The 19,817-nt window shown below is 45.7% G+C and overlaps 2 protein-coding genes across 4 annotated transcripts in view; one reads left to right on the top strand and one right to left on the bottom strand.

Annotated features, from left to right (window-relative positions):
• The window catches only part of DHX30 (DExH-box helicase 30), a 41,977-nt gene extending 32,032 nt beyond the window's left edge, over positions 1-9,945 (bottom strand). The window contains exons 1-3 of one of the 2 annotated variants that reach the window (XM_049798229.1): positions 9,740-9,945; positions 5,992-6,075; positions 4,803-4,947 (exon numbers count right to left, since the gene is read on the bottom strand). The gene's annotated coding sequence lies outside the window, so the exon portion shown is untranslated. Of the gene's footprint in view, positions 1-3,843; positions 3,939-4,802; positions 4,948-5,991; positions 6,076-9,739 lie in introns of those variants that run through there. The other variant, XM_049798227.1, reaches the window with a different exon arrangement.
• Positions 9,946-10,888: 943 nt separating this feature from the next.
• LOC126037824 (KAT8 regulatory NSL complex subunit 1-like) overlaps positions 10,889-19,817 on the top strand; it is a 36,719-nt gene continuing 27,790 nt past the window's right edge. For both annotated transcript variants that reach the window (XM_049798644.1, XM_049798643.1), the window contains exon 1: positions 10,889-11,289. In XM_049798644.1, coding sequence (XP_049654601.1) covers positions 10,913-11,289 — 377 coding nt within the window. In that variant the 5' untranslated portion in view covers positions 10,889-10,912. The remainder of the gene's footprint in view (positions 11,290-19,817) is intronic.

Genomic DNA, 19,817 nt, shown 5'->3' with positions numbered 1-19,817 from the left:
AAGAAACAGGAAGTTAGAATTAATATTTCTTTTGAGATGTTTCAAGTGCTTAGCACTTCTGAAACTAGCTGTCCTTTGCACAAGACGAAGCTGATAGCCCTCAACAAATTTCACCTTGGTGTTTATATTCTGCCTGTTTCATCTGAGTCCTGCGTGTACTATTTGCTATCCCGTTATAGCTGGCTGCTCTACACCCAAAGGGAGGAAGTGTCTTCTCCACTAGTGGTTTGTAGGTTTCGGAAATGCTTTTTTTTAAAAAAAACAACACCTTATGCCAGAAGTAGGTAAACTACTGCCATTATTCCCCCTTTGTAAAGAAAAACAAGAGAAGAAAGAGATATGTACTTTTGATAATGTTCTTTGTTGAAACTATGTTAAACTTCCTATTTTAATTTCTTATCAAAACAGCTTTCACTCAAATAAGAAAAACAACCCCAAAACAATCAACTTTGTTTTGGGGTACTTTATCTGTCATGCCAAATATTGAATACATTTTAGGCATTCTTGATAACAGAGTAACAAAGATTTTCTACCAAACTGGGATCAGATGGGTGAGGGTCCTCATTTACACACAGCTAAGACTAACTACCCATATTAACAGCTATTCCTCTGCACACAATTAATACCCTATAAATATTATGCTTTCAAATTACTCACTTTTGCTTGCAGTGAAACTAATGACAAAATTACTGTTTATTTCAGCAACAGCAAACAAGGCCTAAAATAACACCACTTTCAGAACAGAACTCTGTGGACATGACACCTTGTTGAGCAAGTCACCTCCCCACAGGCACATGAAAACAAACCTGCTGCTGCTGGCAAGCCTACACTTTGTCTTTTTCAATGACTAAATAAATAAAAACACAGTTACTTGACTTGTTTAAAAATGAAAAACCATATATGCTGTAGTAATTACCAAGACTGGCAGAGGAAAACATCCTTGGTATAACTAACTCAACCGCACTGAACAAAGTTAGAAAACTCTTTTGTAGTAGTCGAGCAAGATTCTTAAGGCTGAAGCATTCAACCGTGGAGCTAAGTCATGGGAGGAATGCAAATTGAAAGTGCAAAGAGCAGACCACATAGAGGGGTCTTGTGCCCCCTTCACATAGGGATCATCTCAGTCAAGGTACAAACCATCTTAAAGCCAACAGTATTTCTGATAAATTATACAAGTCCAATATTACTCCAACACAAAAAAGTCCTTCAACAGTCTGAAGAGACAACCAGGAGTATGACAGGGAATGTTGCAATACATTCTTAAATCTAAGCCAGGGAGGCATCGGCCTCATCTTCCTCCCGAATTTCTAAGCATGATAAAAATGGGGAAGCTGTTTGCTTGCAGACAGACTAAGTGTATTCCAGAGAATCCAGGGAAGTTAGTCTAGAACAGCTTTCTGGGGCAATGTACCAATCAGGCAGATAAACTGCAAGGCTTACCTACAGAGCACAAATTAGTGGAAAAAGAGAACAAAGAACATCTCATCTACACTGGGATGGGCAGAACGGCACTTCCAAAAATAAATGCAAGATAAAGTTGAAGAAAATGGTCTTTTCTGCTCAAGACCAAGGAAAAAAACTTGAAACCCCTACATGGATGAGCTTACAAGAGTAACAACTGAGAGCCCCATTGACAAGCAAGACTCTAACAAAGCTCTTATTTATAATCACGCCTGTAAATCCCCAGCTGAGATGGGGACCCTTACTGTGCAACCAGTAACAGCCCCAAGGCTAAAAGTGCTGGAGGCAGACTGGGTGGGAGCGAGGACAGGACAGGGAAGAGAATGAAAGCATAGAGAAAGGAAACAACCCAGGTGAGGTCCATGAACAGAATCCCACCAATGAGGGATATCCCTTTTAAATGACATGGAGGAATTTGAGTCCTCCAAGCTTGAGCACCCAGTAGGAACATGGTCAAAGCAGGAAGAGAAGAGCTTGGATAGATAAGCTTAGGTTTAAGGCACAGGTCATTAAGAGATCAGCCCCTGCAGCATCATCACTGGATTACTCAGGACCAGATCTGGTGGATCTGAACACAGAGGATCCTGAACCTGGAATCAGTTTCAGCACAGCCAGCAGCCTGGTGGAAATCCCAGGTTTTTGTCGCTGAAGATCCCGATACCAAAAAAAGATGTCCAACTATGGAAGTTGCTTCACTGTTCATGGAGATGAAGGGGTTGCATGAACATCACTGAAAGAGGGACAATTTGGAAGATTCAAAATAAACTTTGTTGGGCTCTGATGACAGGAGAGAGTCGTCGGGCCTCATCGGACACTGGATTTACAAAGAAGCAGAACACAATGACACAGGACTCTTACAGACAAGGCAATGGTACATTTGGAATGAGAACCAACCATGCACGATGATGCCATCAGACTGCAGACTGCCTCGTGCCTCACACTTGGCAAAACACTTGAATCCCAGATGGCAGAAGAGACACTAAAAGTTTGTTAGCTAAAGACTTAATGCCCCTACTGCAAAGGCAAGGAGTGAAACCAATGAATACGGCACTGGAAATGGTTAGGTAAAACCTCAAAGGCCTGGGAATTGGGTCTTTGTTGGTTTTCCTTGATCCACCTGAAAACAGCTACACGCACATATGAGGAGAAGCGGTAAATATCACAGTATTTCTGATTATTGTGTATTGTGATATTCCAGCCCCAAGTGCTTTGTTTTGAGAACAAAGGAGGAACTGTGTTGTCTTACGTATCATTCACCCTGAAGGATCACCTACGCTGGGATCGATGCAAAGCAAAACAGTTTGACTTTCAACCCTTTGGGCCAAAGAAGGGGTGGATCTGTGCAAGAAACCTTTCTTCACCAATCCTAGCTCTGCAGGACTCCCGCTGCTGAACTCTGACAAGCTGGAAGGGGAGGACAATAAAGCGCTAGAGGTAGGACCGGGCGTTGGATGCTCTTGGGCACCCACCGCTTATCAGACCAAGTGTCATGAACCAAATGGGCATCCCAGAGCGAAGGTTCCAATGACCACAGAGGAAAAAATGGTGCCACTAGTGACAACAAAGCAAGTTACAGGAAGGTAAGGGAGAGACAAAACTAAGCCAAGGGCTGCAAGCCATGCCGGAGAACAGCTCTGTAACAGGACTGAAGGCTTCCCCACGCCACAAATGAGAAAACCAGGGGACAGCCCAGCTCCCCAGGTCCTCTCCAGGTCGCCCCGTGCCGTTTCTCGAAGCGGGGCTCAGCCCCCCGCCTCCACCCGGGGCTCTCCCCGCCGGCCACTCTCCCGACACCCGAGAGGAGAGGCTCCCGGGAGCTCGGCCCGCCGGCTCCGCGCCCCCGCTGGCAGCGCTCCCCGGTCTCCCCGCGGGGGTGCTGGGGCACCGGCGGGCTGCTGCCCGCACCCCCCGCAACCCCCCGCCCCGCAACACGCCCGGTGCCCCGACCGCGGAGCATCCCCGTCCGCCCCGCCCGGCCGCACAGGCCCAGGCCCCCGCACGGCCCCTTCCCGCGGGCCGGGGCTCCCCTCAGGCCCGAGGCTCCCGCCCCCCTGGGCGGGCACCGCGCCCGGGCTTGGCCACCGCCCCCCCATCCCATCTCCCGGCCCCGGGGCTCCGAGCCGCTCGGACCCGCCGCCCCCCGCCCCGGCCTATCGCCTCAGCCCCGCCAGTCCCCCCCGCCGCCGCCCGCCCGGCTCCGGCTCGGAGCCATCCTCCCCCTTCTTCCCCTTCCTCCCGCCGCCTGTTCCTCAGGCCGCAGCCCCCCGACCCGGCCTTCGACGGCGGGTTCCGGACCACGGTCCCTCCACGCACCGCGCGGACCGAGCCCCCCCCCTCCCCTCCCGGGGCGGAGCGGCGCCGGTCCCGCTCCCCGACACCGACCTCCTCACAACCAACTCTCTGGCGCCGGTCCGCCGCCACTCGGACTACAACTCCCAAGAGCCCCCGCGATCCGCTTCCGGGGCGCCGCTCCACCACCACCGTCGTCTCCTCCGCCTCCCTCCCCCGGATGTGAAACCTCCCGCTCGCTTTACCCACCTCCCCCTCCACCCCAACCGGCGAAGGGGACGAGAGCGCGAGGCCGCGCGGGGGCGGGGCTTGTAGCTACGGCAACGCCTGGCGCCAATGGGAGGCGCGGTCTGCCCGGGCGCTCCGGCCGCCCTTCCCGTCGCCCCGGTCCCGGTCCCGGTCCCGGTCCCGGTCCCTTGTGTAGCCTCCTCCGCCTCAGCGCCCTGCAGGCGGTATGCAGCCCTGAGAAGAAGCGGCTATGGCTCGGCTCCGGGCCGTAGGCCCAGACCGGTTCCCCGGAGTTCGGGGGTTACGGGGAGACACGAGTGTCCGTGGGGCAGCAGGGCCGGGCCGCCGTTCCCCGTGAGTTTCGCCCTTCCTAGCCAGAGACCGGCTGCGGTGGCCGGGAGGGGAGCGGCGGGGCCGGTTGAGGCCCCGGGGCCTGAACGCTTGGCCGGGCCGGACCCGGGTTTACCGGCTGGGTGTAGGGCCGGGGTGTGGGGTGCCTTTCCTGCAGGACTCTGCGGCAGAGGCTGCCAGCACCGATGGTTTCGGAAACGATAAAGCTGTTCTGTCTAGACTGAAGCTCGGTCTCCATCTTTGGGTGAGGCCATTGCCTCTGCTGGCAGCAGGAAAACGTGGAGCTCTCCCACGGGCAATCTGCCAGCCAGCCTCCGATACACTGCGCCCGACTTGGGGGGAAGCCACGTGCATCGTTAATATTATCAACGTGCTAAGCAGCCACCAGCTGTAACAACGGTGTTAACGTTTAACCAACTTGCTGTATGTATCTATAGGTAGAAACTTACTCCTGATCTTAAGTATTCACTTACTGGTTAGAGTTAGATCCGCTAAGTATCCACAGTGCGGGTTCCCGCTGTCCTTCTGGAGCAGGCTTACTACGGACTGAGACTGGAGTGGGCTAGTTCCTCCTCCGGCGCAGCACAAGGCTCATCATTGCTCCTCACTGGAATAATCCTAACGTGGGCAAAGAGAAGCTGTGTTTGTCCCCTGTGTTACTAAGGCCCTCATAATAATCATCTAATTAAATGCTTGTTCCAGACACTGCCCAAAGATACCGAGTGGCAACACATAAAATAGCGTGGAAGTCTTACAGTGTATTTCCTCGCTTTTCACTGCCCTGAGAAGGCAGGTCAGCAGGAGTGCGCAAGGACTTGTTAACGCTTGGGTTCTCAACAGCCACGAGCCAAAATGCATCTCTGCTTTCTACAAAACGCTGGAGTTGTGTGGGTGCGATGGTGAGCTGCATTAATGGTTAGCAGCAAATGTGTGATGAGGGTAGCTTAATTTATGAGGGAATGGTGCTGTTGATAAAAAAATGAGGAAAAAATAGTTGTAGTCTGGGTGTGCTGATCTGCCATCGTGTTACTGATTCTCTGGCAACGTGAACTTGGACAGCAAGGCAAACGTGGGAAAAGGTAGACTTAAAACTATGGAAAATTTTAAAGTCTTAAGTTCTGTGTGGTAATACAACATTAAACTCAAAGTGGTTTTGATAGAGGTTTTAGCAATTACTACCTAACAGCTTATTTGCATGCAGAGTTTTTCACTTGTTTTTCTGGCCTTTTCTATTCACCGTGATTTTTCATTATCATCCATGTATTTATAGGATAAACCTTTCAGAGTACTAATCCCAAGAAAAGCTTTGTTTCAGTGAGATTGAAATGACATTTGAAAATGTTTTTACTAGTTAACAGCTTTCTTCACTGAGAAGTGTTGAGATGCCTGGGATGATTTAAGCTTACTGAATTTCTCAGTTTCTTACTGTGGTCTGCAGGCCACAGCTATATTCATGTCAGTTGTACAAAGGACATGAGCCAAAACATGAAGAAAAGGAAGTCATCTAAGGGTAAGAATTTCCCTAAAATTTATCTGCCTGCTTGCAGCACCAAAAGTCTAGGTAAGACAGAGTGAAGAACACATGCGGGATGGGAGGAAGTGGCAAAGAATGTAGAAAATTGGCATCTCTAGCAGATGCTTAGGGGTCTCCAGCTACTGCACCTTTAATTCAGAAGATGGAGTGTGAAGTCCAGTTATTTCTGTAGACTCTGAAGGCCGAAAGGTTAATGGGTAATCTTCATCCCCCTGTAGCATTTACAGATAAGGACAAGGACAATAAAAGAAAGTGTTAAAATAAAGGAAGCAACTTCTGCCATTATTACCAGCTTAGCTTAAAAGGCCTGCATAATCATTCAAAAGTCATCTGTTAAGTAACAAGTAAAGCAGTTCGTTTCTGGGGGCTTAGAATCAAAAATTGCTTTAATACAATGACTTTGTAGAGAATATGTCAAGCCATCTAAAGCATGATCGCTTAATTATAGTTCTCTACTTGCTTCCTACCGATTACAATATTTTTACTAGTTATTACTTTGTAATCTCTTTTCCAAGTAACCTAAGAGATGCTGCAAAGGCTGTTTTTAGACAAGATCTAAATACAGTTTATCACTCCTTGTAACTGTAAAATGAAGATTAAAAACCATGGACAGTATTTTGATGTTTTCTTTTTTTGTTCCCAAGCTTTGCTTATTTAATAATCTATTTCTGTTCTGAAAAAAACCCAACAATAAAAAACCAAAAAAAACCCAACCCCAAACCCTTAAAAATACCATGTCCAGGAGAACTAACAGAAAACAGTCTCCTGTCTATTGCCCTCTAGTTAACCAAACTGCTGTACAACCATTGCAGCTCCTCCCTGTATTCCTGTCCCATCCGCCACCTGGCATACCTTAGATCTTCCTCTAGACGCCTAAAAATCCATGTATTTTCCCCAGCCATATCCCCTAAACTGCCCCTCTTCCATTAACCTCTCTTCTGCCCACATCCCTTCACCTTCAGTTGTACAACAAACAACAAGCAGTGCAAAAACCATGAAAATCAGTATGTGACCGTTGTGTCCAGACTGCTTGAGCCTACAGCACCGCATGTGGGAAGGGAGCCCATTTTACTCCCCATTTCCACAGGAGGACTTGGTATCTCTGCATTTTTTAAATGCCTCTGTTGAGTTTATCTGAAACTAATTAGCAGGTTTAAAAGTTATCAGAAAAGGTGCTGAGGGGTGAGCACCATCTGAGGGACGGTGTTGCTTTAGGAAAAAAGACATCCCCATTGCTCAACCTTAAATGGGACTAGAGACATACCCGGTCAATATATCTCTTTCCCAAATGAAGTTCCTAACAGATCATGAAAATACTGTATTAAAAGAACACACACACACACACACACAAAAGATTCTGGTTTTTGAGACTGAAAACTGTTCAGTTTTCAATGAGTGCAAGCAACGAAGTCGTCTTGCAATTCTGGTAGAATATCCTTTTTAACTTGATTATCATTTACTCTCTTTGATTACAACCCAGACATTGTAACTCTCATTCAACGAATTAAATGAGTAGCTGATATTCTTTTTAGACCTTTTAAGATCTAACACCTTTACAAGCCAGTTACGTTAGAATGTCTTGCAGGCTTGCTCATACCATCCTGTGTGTGGTCATACTTGGCTTTTTTTTTCTTGTTATAGTCCTAAAGACAAAGGGCCTAATATTATGTTAATGTAATTTTACAGAAGCTTGTTGTCAGAAGAGGTCACACCGATTGCTCCTCTTTCTGTCACAATACCTGGAGGATATTGAAAAATATGGTAGCATAGAGGAAAGCATTTCCATTTTATTTCAAGCTTTCTTAGACTTTTCCTATATTAAAAGGTTAGTACAGTTTTTAGAAAAGCTGTGAGGATTAACTTGGAAAGTTACTGTGAGTATTTGCTTACAAAGTCAGTTATCATTAATACTCAGTTGTCATTAATGCAATTGTTGAGCTCATCATTGTCACCAGACAGTCAGGAATCTTTCTTTTTTTTTCTCCATGGGATGCTACCAACAGCTGCTGCAGTGATGTGGAGTCTTAAAGGCAAACTGCTGTAGCTTAGTAAAAGTCAAATACAAAATAATTGAATTTAGCTTAGGGATCACTTACAGAAACCAACACTTACAGAAACCAAATTGTTGAGAAAGTGAACGTAACTACCCCAAGAAGACACAGAGAAGCAAGTAAACCAATCTAGCTAAATAGCATGCCTCAAGAGCTCTTTTGACTCCGGCTCAATTATTTCATAACTGGAAAGGTGAGATTCTGCTGAAGCCAATCAACACAGGCTAACAAGCAATGTATAAGAAAAATTCAACTTCCGAGATGGAATTTGATTAACAGCTCACTTAACTTATTAAAACCAACAACAAAAGTATTTTAAAGACACTAGAAGCAGGAAGCTGGTTTAAAAAACAAATCACAAACCCGAAAAAGCAAAATCTGTCTGGGCTCGAACACTAGTTGTAATCAACAGAACAACTAAGAAAGATTATTTCCTGATCCCCTCTGTTGCGAAGGAGGATGTTGAAATTCCCTGCTGTACCTTTTAAAGCTGCTGGTGATCTGGATAACCTATTAAATGTCAGAAAAGTAGATACTGGAGCAAAGTGATAAACTGCTTTTTAAATTAAGTCCAAGAGTTGTGAAAGAAATTTGCAGTCAAGCTGCTAAAAAAATACAAAAAGTGCCTCTAATGGAAGTTGTTAGACTGGATTGTCAGCAGATAATACATCATGTCTTAATTTTTTTATATGAAACGGAATGCTTTCATTTCTAATATCTCTTTATGGTTCTCATGATGAGACATGACAGGATGTGGGTAATTCTGGGATAGTAAAAAAGTTACATGGGCCAAGTTCTGCGCTGGTCAGGAAAAAAATGTATGTGTTATGAGGAGCGGCTGAGGGAACTGGTGGTGTTTCGCCTGGAGAAGAGGAGGCTGAGGGGAGACCTTATTGCTCTCTACAGCTACCTGAAAGGAGGTTGTAGTGAGGTGGGTGTCGGTCTCTTCTCCCAAGTAACAAGCGATGGGACACAAAGAAACAGCCTCAAGTTGTGCCACAGGAGGTTCAGAATGGATATTAGGAAACATTTCTTCACTGAAAGGGTTATCATACATTGGAACAGGCTGCCCAGGGAAGGGGTTGAGTCACCATCCCTGGGGGTAGATGTGTCGCTTGGGGATGTGGTTTGGTGGTGGACTTGGCAGTGCTTGGTTAATGGTTGTACTCGATGATCCTGAAGGTCTCTTCCAACCTAAGCAATTCCATGATTTCCCCCAGCCCCCAATATGAAATAGTTATAAAACACCCAATGATATCTCACTGTATAAAGTAACTTTACAATCTGTTCCCAATTAAACATTAATATTAGAAATAGAAAAATCTTAATTCCTTGGAAGTGCACTGGATTATTAAGGATATTGGAAAAAAACACCTCCTCTTTACCTTCTTGAATGCTTTTTCTTCTTCTTTTTCCATTTTTTGCCTTGTCTCAGGCACCTTTTTGTGGTCTAATATTTGTTAAAATGGATACAGTTTTCTTCTGAATTACATTGGCCTGAGAGTATGATCAGCAATGACACTATCTCTCCAGCTGCAGCTGTACCGTAAAGTAAACCTTTGGGAAAAGGTTTTGCATGGGCAAATGAGACAATTGTGAACATTAAATTCTTGAATGTTGCTTTTGGCTTATTGCTTTGACAAAAACATTTAACCAAAAAACATTTTAGAAACCATGTTCTCAATCTCTACATCGATGCATCAAGCTGACGCAAACCCCTAATACAACACTATAAGGTACAACAGCTAATTCTGTGACCATTTTTCAATAAAACTTCAAATAAAAGTATTACTGTCCCTTCTTTAAATAACATGAACCATCCCACCTTCTGATGAGCATGTGTGGAAGCATTGCTTCTTCAGTCTTAACGTTTCTTCTGGTGGTCTGTGCACTTTGGGAGCTTTCTGCCACTTCTTTGTGTGGTTTTCAGGTGGTGTTTTCTAGGGAATGGATTCCTCTCCCAGTGCTCTCATGCTAACCCTGCTTCACTGGTATTCTGCCTCACGGTGTTATTCTGCAGGAAACTATGAAAGGATAATTCAGGAGGATGTTGGCTAGAAGAGACTAGAGATGGTAGACTGCAATGTATTCCTGAAACATTGACTTTAGTTGCGGCCGCTCTCTTAAATTTCCCATGCAGACTCTCCCAATGGAGGCTTTCCCTGACTTGATCCAAGATCCACTACGTACAGGTTAAAGTTTTTTCCAGTTTTGCCCACTACTCCGAATTACAGAGAACTCTGCCCTGCAGAGATGGTGGTTTGCAAGCTACCTGCTGCCAAGACCTGGTTCCTGCCTGCTGCGGCCCTGCCAATGTGCAGCCCCTCCTTCCCTCATGCTCAGGCAAGATGGAAAGCCCTCAGGGAGTTAGCTGAACGTTGATTTTTCATTACTTGGTCCGGATTAGTCACTGGCTGAGATGCTTTTATAATTGGATTAGCATATAAAATGGATCGAGGGTGGAGGATGGGCTCTGCGGTGGAAACGGGCCTTGTACTGGACGTGTTCTTTGTTTCGTTCTGCTCGGGGCTGCGCCCTGCCGGCGGTGCAGCGGGGCCGGGCCGATACCGCAGGGGGCCGCGGGGATGGCCGCTGGTGGCAGAGCGCCGGGCCGGGCCCGTTCAGCACTCGGGTGACGCGACCGGTGCTGCGGATGCCGCTCCGCGCCGGGACAAGATGGCCGCCAGCGCCCTTCCCTCACGGAGGAAGCACCGCCCCCTCCGCGGCCTTATATAACCTCGGGGAGGGAGGCAGGCGGGCTAGCAGTTGTGATTGGCTCACCAACCTGCCCTCCTCCCCACCCCCAGCACGTGCTGGCACTATTTACCTTTTCTGGTTGGCTCCGCGGCGCGGGTGTGTTTCACCAGCCAATGGGCGACCGGCGGAGGGGGGTAACGGAGGGGATGCCGGAGTCGCTCTGCGCCTGCGCAGTGTTGAGGCGCGTGTGCCTTCTCCTCACTGAGGTGCGGCGCCGCTGCCTTCCCGCCTTTGGGCCCGCATGGCGGCCGTGGCGGCCGGGTTGTGCCCGCCGCCCACCGGGCGAGCGGCCGCCGCTCGGGGCCGCCAGGCCGTGCTGTGGAGCCGGGCGCGGCGTCTCCGCCACCGGTTGCGGGCGCTGCAGGCCCGGCAAGTGGAGCGGCACGTCCGGCACCAGCTGGCCGGGTTGACGCGGTACCTGAGGCGGGCGGGACCCGCCGGAGGTCTCCCGTCCGCCATGGGGTCCGACCTGCGGCTGCTGGCGGCCAGCGCTACCGCCCGTCTCCGCGCCACGCAGGGCGCCTGCGACTCGGACGCCACCGGCAGCAGCAGCGGCTCCGGCGAGGAGAGCGAGGCGGACGGCGACGGGCAGCGGCGCCCCGCCGCGGCCTCCCCAGAGTGAGTACGGGGGTGAGTTCCAGTGCGGGAGGGCGAAAGTGTCTGGGGTCTGGTCTCACCGGTGTCCTGGGGAACATGCGCCGGGGAGAGCGGTGGCCTTGGTCCGAAGGCAGCAAGGGTGGGAGATTTCGTCTTGTTTTCGCTTCTTCGTCTTCCCTGTGAGCTTTTATGTTTTTTTTTCTTGAAAACTTGTACACCAGGTGTTCTTTACTGTATGTGCTTTTACGGTGCTTTCTCTTCTGCGTCGGTTTTGCGTGTATTAGGTCAGAAGTATTTTTAATGAGGAATTTATCTGCAGCAAACTTTGCAGTGCGTGCCACTTCATAGCCTAACGCTGTTGTGTTTGTCTTGGTTTAAGGATATGAGCGAGGTCAGATTTATAGGAAGAAGTGACCTTTTGTTAGGCTGCCTGATGTAACTGGGGTGGGGGAAGGATAAATTTTGGCCCTGATTTGATAAATAAAAGTAGAACAGGACTGTTTTGTGCTAATGTTACTAGAAATCAGCCAACCAAATTGGTGCTTGGGGGGGGATCAAATAACATGAAGAGAAAGCTTTTACCTCTATGAAGGTGGAGGCTTTTCTGAAGCCTAGTGACTGCTCTGACAGCGGTCTTCTATATTATTCCAAACCAATTTAAAGTGTTTTTGCAATAGAAATATTTTTGAAGTGCACCAGAAAACAGTACACGTCAGCTTTGATCTGGCAGGGTTGTTGATCTCAGTGGTGGGCAACATGTCTGCCTTTCACAATAAACATGTGGGGCTTTCAAAATGATCAGTTTTGTTTTCTGTGTGTGAAGCAGTCATTAGTCTGAAAACTAGCTATGGTGAGAACAGAGGTCTCTACTGGTTGGTGTTTTTTTTTTCAACTTTATATCCACAAGTAGCACTTGCATGGTGCTTCAAAGAATGCAATTTGATAAGAGAAGTCAGATAACAGCTAGCTGCTAGCGAAAGGGATGTCCTGGCTCTGTGCCCCTGTTCAAGCACAGCCATGTGTCTGGCTCCCAGGTGGAGTGGTTCATGGTGTGAAACTGTCAGCTGTGTAGAAAAATGAGTTTTGTTCTGTTATTTTCCGTCTCCTGAAGCTGGTGTTCATGGTTTTAGGTGTTTGCTAAGAGGGGCTCTTTGGGCAGCGGGAAGGAGGAGAGGGGAGCAGGGCTACCTGGCTTTGCTACAGTTATCTCTTAGGAAAACTTCATCACTTTTTAGGAAAGACCCAAACCAGCAGTGGTTCTGTGTGGTAACTTTAAGTTGATTGGCACAGGTTGTAAAGCCAGGTGATGTTTTATTCCTGTCAGATATATCTGCGGAGCAATTCAGTGTATGTATTAGATCCTTTAAATAATGTTTGTACCTTGTGGGGTTTCATCTGTGAAGTGGTCTGAGGTTTGCTTTTCTAAAGAGGGGAGAGAGCAGTCAGCTGCAGATAAGTATGAATGTTTAGTTATGGAGAGCCTGGGTTAGTTTTTTTCTAACTGTTTTGTTGAAGTAACTGTTCTTTCCACTCTGAGATGACCTGTTCACTGGATACGTAGCTGGAATGACTGTCTTGGGGCAGGAAGGAGAGTAAAGCAAGCTGTCTCTTAGACTTACATATTCTGCCACTTCCTACTGAAACTTATTCTTTATTTGCCTGTCCATGATGAACAAATAAATGTTTTGTATGTTATTTGTCCTCATTCCACTTCAGAACCTGCAGGTTGTTGGGATGGAAGTCTATGTAATTCCACGCGCTTGCTCTCTCTTCCCAGTAAACCATTGCATTCCTGTCTTCTCGGGCTCTCGGAGCTTTCCTGAGTGTCCTGATTCTGCCTCCTTTGGCATTTGGAGAACAACAAAGAAAAAGGTAATGAAGTTGCAGCCCTTTGGGAGAGTAAGTCATATAAGGATACAGGCCCCCCAAAAAACTGCAAGGGAGTTTGTTGGGCGGTTTTACCTGCCAGGAGGCCGAGAAGGTGGCAGAGTAGAGGGCATCAGTCAGTGAGTTAAGTCTTTGTCTAGTTGTCTTCCTGCTTCCATCTGTTTATTAAAAAAAACCCTCAGAACTGATTATGTGGCAGTCAAAAATGGATCAAAAAATTCTTGTGCATAAATCCAAGATAGCAACTTCATAAAATTATGCCTTTTCCAGCATAGCACTGATCCTTTTTATCTTCCTCTGGCTTGTTTGTCCAGATCTTTCATTGCATGCTTAGAAATGTGTGGTATATAGACACATTCTATATTTATTCAGTTTCCTTCCTAGTGATTTGCCATGTACTTTCACTTTAACATCACTCATTTGAGTTCCCATAAAAATCCAAGCTGTTTCAGAGGGGTGTTGTACGTTTATATTTATTTGTAGGAAAGGCGTGTTAAGATGAAGTATAATTTTCAAGTATTTTTCCTGATTTTTGGCTTAATTATAGTCTTGCAAAACAGGAAAAAACCCCAAACTTGCAGAAGAATATTCTAAAAGGTACTGATGTTGTCGGATTATTCCCCCAGGAAGTACTGGGCTTGCTACTGCACTTTTTGTGGTGTTAGGATTGTTTTAAGTTATGTTACAATGTCGCCGCCCCCCCCCGGCAAAAAACCCCTGCTTTGCTTGGCAAATGGAATGCTGATGACTGAATAGGCTGCTGTTCAGTGTTTTCTCTATTTCAGCCAATGGCCCTGCCATGTAAACTGCATGCTGCTGAAACATGGCTATGAAGAAACAACTATTTCTTAACCAACCTACAGTGAAAGTTGTAACTGCTCTGAGTATTTTTGGGATAGCTGGTCTTTATAACAAACAGCTTCAGCCCAGATGGTTGGTTTGAGAGAACTATAAACAGCTACAGCTGTTTTGGAGGCTTTACAGTCCTATATGTGTTCTTTACTTTTACATGAACCCTTTAATCATAGGTCAGTTGCTTAATCTACATATCTGTCATAAAACAGTGTGTCTAAAGGAATGTCATTATTTCTAATTTATAATTCAGTGCAGAAACAATGAAATACTGATGTTTGGTGTGGGTAATGGCTTGAAAAATTGTAGAATATGTAGCAGCTGATTTTCCTGTTTTACTTTTGACTTTGGCTTCAACTAAAATGTGCTCTCAGCTCTCTTACATCTCTCAGTTGCAAAGGCTTTCAAGTTCAGCTCAGCATTTTTATTTTTATTCTTTTGATCATTAGAGCAGTATAAATCCCAACTAGGATTTGCACAAAGCTTGCCTTTCCGTGTTCCTTTGCATGTACGCTCATGCAAGCATTCACAAATCTGCTGTGTTGGATACTTTGGTTACATTTGGCTGAGTGAAATCTTACTTTAGCTTTTGTGTGTTTTCTCTCTCTCTCTCAGAAAAAAACTTGCCTGGATATAATTCTGAGTTTAGATTCTGGACCTGTGAAAGTTATCTACAGAAAACGGACTGTGTAGAGGAGCAGTTCAAACTTCTGCTCCTAACTGAAGACAGATGGCTGTTAGCAATGACCAGCCAAATGTATGGAAATTGTTGTTGGTTTGGTTTTGGACTACTTGGTGCTTTTTGCATGTTGTGCTGGGGAAGGGGCAGTGTGGGCAAGCAGAGGGAAACTGAGATTATGGAATGAGGATTGGAGCCTGTAGAATAGAACAGACCCGTAGAAGCTTGAAAATCAATTGCAGAGTTTTGCTTTTTATTTTATCCTCTCTCTACTTCTAGATTATTTGTGTAATTGTTTCCTTTAATAAACAGAAATGTTGGTTTTCTTTGCTTGCTGCATTATTAGCTAAATTCTGAAAAGTCAAGAATAAGATTTGAAGCGGAAAAAGGGTGATTGATAGTAGATCAGTCTTGCTTAAGTGTTGACTATACTCCTGTACATTGATCTCTTTTTCTTGTGTCAGGTTATCTGGCAAAAGCAGTATGTTTTGAAATTGCACTTTTTTAACTAATCTGTGTTAATTGCTTACTGTCTCATTTTGATGACTACTGTTAGCGCTGTAGGAACTCTTCCAATATTGTGGAAAGCTAGATGTGGATAACTATACCTGGAAATTTCTTACCTTGTGGTAATGTACCTAAACTAATGGCAAAAGCATGAATCTTCTCTTCTGGCTACAAAGAACCATTGTAATCTGCCCCTGATCTCCCTACCACAAGGCAATATTCAAATCATGGAATGGTTTGGGTTGGAAGGGACCTTTAAAGGTCCACAAGCAGGGACATCTTCAACTAGATAGGTTGCTCAGAGCCCTGTCCAACCTGGCCTTGAATGTTTCCAGGGATAGGGCATCTACCACCTCTCTGGGCAACCTGTGCCAGTGTTTCACCACCCTCATTGTAAAAAAATTTCCTCCTTATCTGTTTCCAAGATAAACCTTCAGTCTATGAATCTGTAAGGAGCAGATTCAAACCTGTCAAGAACTTGTTGTAGACAGTGATTTAAAGTGAGGATAGGGAAATCCAGGTGTTTCTGAAGTGAAAGTATTTATCAGATTTGAAAGAATTTATCAGAGTATCAGAATTATCCTTAGAAAATCCTTTTCCTTGGAAGGAGAGTACATATGCTTGTGCCTAATATAACTGTGGTCACAGGCTTAGTGCATTAAAATCTGGGCATGCCTGATAATTTTTTATGTGAAGTTCCTAGGGCAATATCTTTCTGCTTGTCCTGGTTTCAGCTGGGATAGAGTTAACTATCTTCCTAGTAGCTGGTACGGTGCTATGTTTTGAGTTCAGTATGCTAAGAATGTTGATAACACTGATGTTTTCAGTTGTTGCTCAGTAGTGTTTAGACTATAGTCAAGGATTTTCCAGCTTCTCATGCCCAGCCAGGGCACAAAAAGTTGGCACAGGACACAGCCAGGGCACCTGACCCAAACTGGCCAATGGTGTATTCCGTACCATGGGATGTTCCATCCAGTTTAGGAACTGGGGGCGGGGAATCGCCGCTCGGGGACTAGCTGGGTGTCGGTCGGCGGGTGGTGAGCAATTGCCCTGCGCATCATTTGTACATTCCAATCCTTTTATTACTACTGTTGTCATTTTATTAGTGTTATTATCATTATTAGTTTCTTCTTTTCTGTTCTATTAAACTGTTCTTATCTCAACCCAGGAGTTCTACTTCTTTTCCTGATTTTTCTCCCCCATCCCACTGGATGGGGGGGAGTGAGTGAGCAGCTGCGTGGTGCTTAGTTGCTGGCTGGGGTTAAACTACAACACTGCTTCTGCGTTCCCATCGTGTCATGACTGAAGTTTGTTGTCTGGATGAGATTGATGTGGCATGCTCAGAAGAGGTATCTTCTGCTTATGTTCCCTGAGGCAAGTGATCCCATTTGATGTCATCAGGTTGTGAGGATTGTGCTACCCACAGTTGTAAGGACATTCAAAAACCTTTTAGTTAAAAATGTCACCAAAGAAGAAAAAAGTATTAATTTCTTCTTTGAATGGTGGTCTACTAGATTGAGCACTCTTCTCGGCTGTGGGATGCAGAGCTTTCTACACCCTTGCTCAATCACAAGAATTTTGACCCATATTCTCATCTCATTTCTTTTAATACTGTTTTAGGAAACTGAATATGGCCTGCCTGGGTTTTTATATAGATACACAAAACTTACCTTAAAAAACCTCAACAACCTCGCACATGCAGTTGCAGATGGATGTGAACAACTAGTTCTTACATAACCTGAGGCTTATGGAGTTCCTTCCACCTAGTCTTGAAACAAATATTTTAATTCATTAGATCTACTGAGCTTGAGTCAGTCAGGAGGAAGAGAGAAAGCTTCCTGGAAAACTACAAGCAAGATAAATGTCTTCTGAAAACAAAAGTCTGATATCTAGGCTCAAGAAGTCAATTGTGATTTACTGCATCCTTGTGAACAGCCTTGTTCGTCAAAATATCTACAGATGAGCTAGTAACTTCTTTCAGACATTGTTTTAGCTTGTTGTCCTTATTCAAAAGCTTACTTTCTGCAGATGTTTTCATACCTTGGTAGTGGCAGCAGATACATAATTTGAGAAAGAAACTATCAGTAAGCACTTAGTCTTTCTCTTTTCAGAGTTACTAAAAAATAACTGGAGGAGAACTGAAGGTAAGTCCCTGCAGGTAAGAGGTTTCCAAAGGGAATGACTGTTCTGGCTTTGTGCATTGCCAGAGAAACTGTTGGTGCTAATTCAGAGCATGGTGACCTGCTCTGTCTGGTCTATTGGCTTTGTGTGGCAAGGTTTTGGTAGGGGGGGGTGGGGGTGGGGGTGGGGTGGTTACAGGGGTGGCTTCTGTAAGAAGCTTCTGCTGGAAGCTTTCCCTGTATCTGACAGAGCCAATACCAGCTGGCTCTGAGATGGAGCTGTTGCTGGCCAAGGCTGAGCCAATCAGTGATAGTGGTAACACCTCTGTGATAACATTAAGAAGGAAAAAAAAGTTGCTGGGAAAACAGAAAACAGCAGCTGCAAAGAGGAGTGAGAACATGTAAGAGAAACAACCCTGCAGACACCAAGGTCAGTGAAGAAGGGGGAGGAGATGCTCTAGGTGCTGGAGCAGAGATTCCCCTGCAGGCCGTGGGGGAAGACCATGGTGAAGCAGGTTGTCCTCCTGGAGCCTGGAGAGGTCCATGGTGGAGCAGATATCCACCTGCAGCCTGTGGAGGACCCCACGCTGGAGTAGGTCGTTGCCCGAAGGAGGCTGTGACCCTGCGCAAACCCAACTGGAGCAGGTTCCTGACAGGACCTGTGGATCTGTGGAGAAAGGAGCTCTCAGAGCAGGCTTTCTGGCAGGACTTGTGACCCCATGAGCGACCCATGCTGGAGCAGTGTGCTCCTGAAGGACTGCACGCCATGGAAGGGACTCGTGTTGGAGCAGTTTGTGAAGAACTGCAGCCCATGGGAAGGACCCACATTGGAGAAGTTTGTGGAAGACTGTCTCCTGTGGGAGGGACCCCATGCTGGAGCAGGGGAAGAATATGATGAGTCCTGCCCCTGAGGAGGATGAAGCAGCAGAAATAATGTGTGATGAACTGACCATAAACCCTATTCCCTGTCCCCCTGCACTGCTGGCGGGGGGGGGGGGGGGGGGGGGGTGGGAAGGTAGAGAATTCAGGAGTGAAGTTGTGCCTGGGAAGAAGGGAGGGGTGGGGGGAAGGTGTTCTGAGATTTGGTTTTATTTCTCATTACCCTAATCTGGTTGATTTGTAATAAATTGAGTTAATTTTCCCCAAGATGAGTCTGTTTTGCCTGTGGTGGTAATTGGTGAGTGATCTCTCCTGTCCTTATCTTGACCCACGAGTCCTTTGTTATATTTTTCTCTTCCCTGCCCAGCTGAGGAGGGGGGAGTGGTAGAATGGCTTTGGTGGGCACCTGGTGTTCAACCACAGTCAACCTGTCACACCTGGTCAGGTAAACGTTAGTACTGTGTGGTTTGTCCTGTGGGAGGCTTTAGAGGTATTTGTCTATAAACAAGATATTTTTAAGTTTGCTTAAAATTGAAGTTAATTTTATGCATTTTCTGTGCATATGTGTTGGTGATCTTGTTTTCTGCTGTAACCCTGAGTGGTTACCTTCAGGGAGCACTGTCTGTGGCCAAAAACAGTGCTGATTTTCTGCCAGAGCTTTGCTTTAGGTGAGGTGGGTGTGCAGAAGATGTTGCTGGTTAGATCTGCCAGTGGGGTGTCTGACAGATATTACAGTTAGCAGCTACAATGTCCCGTGTTCAAGAGTTTGACTTGAACTATATATGTATAAAATGGGGAAGCTTGCTACCTTGATTTAAAAGTATGAGATAACCAAGCCATTTTATTCATGCAGTTGTTTGCAGTTTCTGTTTTTCTTCTCGTGTAATACCCTAGAAATGTACTGCCTGTTAATCCCCTGGAAAATGGATTCTCCTGCATGCTATTAAATAGTGGGTCTGTACTGTGTCACTTACCTTATGTCAGTTTAATCAAACTCAATTTCTGCGTGACCTATTTCAGTACCTGTGTGTTTGCTACCCTTTCTCTAGGGAGAGAAAGAAAAAAATCTGACAGTTATCCAAGCTTTAATTGATTTAGTACTAAAGTACAGCAATTATTATCAAGTCTGTGGGAAGCTGTGATATGTCAAAAATACTAATGCGCTTGTTTGTGAAAATTGCATAATGGTGGTAGTAAATGTACTAGGAATTTAGCTAATTATCCGTATGAATGCTCCCACAGATTGCCTTGCATTTTTTCAGAATGCTTGGTATCTGATCTGATTTGTTTTCTGACTTCCCCCAAGAGCAATTTGGTACTAATAATTTGCTATTGTTACAGGTAGACTCCTTTTCACATTACAGGGATTTTCTTAATTTTCTGTACAACTAGAATCTGAAAAGCACTTGGTTTTAAAACTCTAATTGCATCATACTATTTTTGTTTGGGTCTTCTGAGGACTTGCCTGTATTGGAGAGATTCAGTAAGGGGCATCTAAAGAATTCATTGGTGTACTGAATTTATTTCAGTTAACTCTTGAGCAATCGGGAAAGATTAACTCGTATCTTAGATTTGAATGGAAAATGCAAATAAAGCTAGTATACCATGCTCTTTAGGAAGAAAAA

The sequence above is a fragment of the Accipiter gentilis genome, chromosome 4 (genome assembly GCF_929443795.1).
Source record: "Accipiter gentilis chromosome 4, bAccGen1.1, whole genome shotgun sequence".
Classification (NCBI taxonomy): Eukaryota; Metazoa; Chordata; class Aves; order Accipitriformes; family Accipitridae; genus Astur; species Astur gentilis.
Note: the sequence above shows the minus strand (reverse complement) of the source record. Positions and strands in the feature narration are given on the sequence as shown.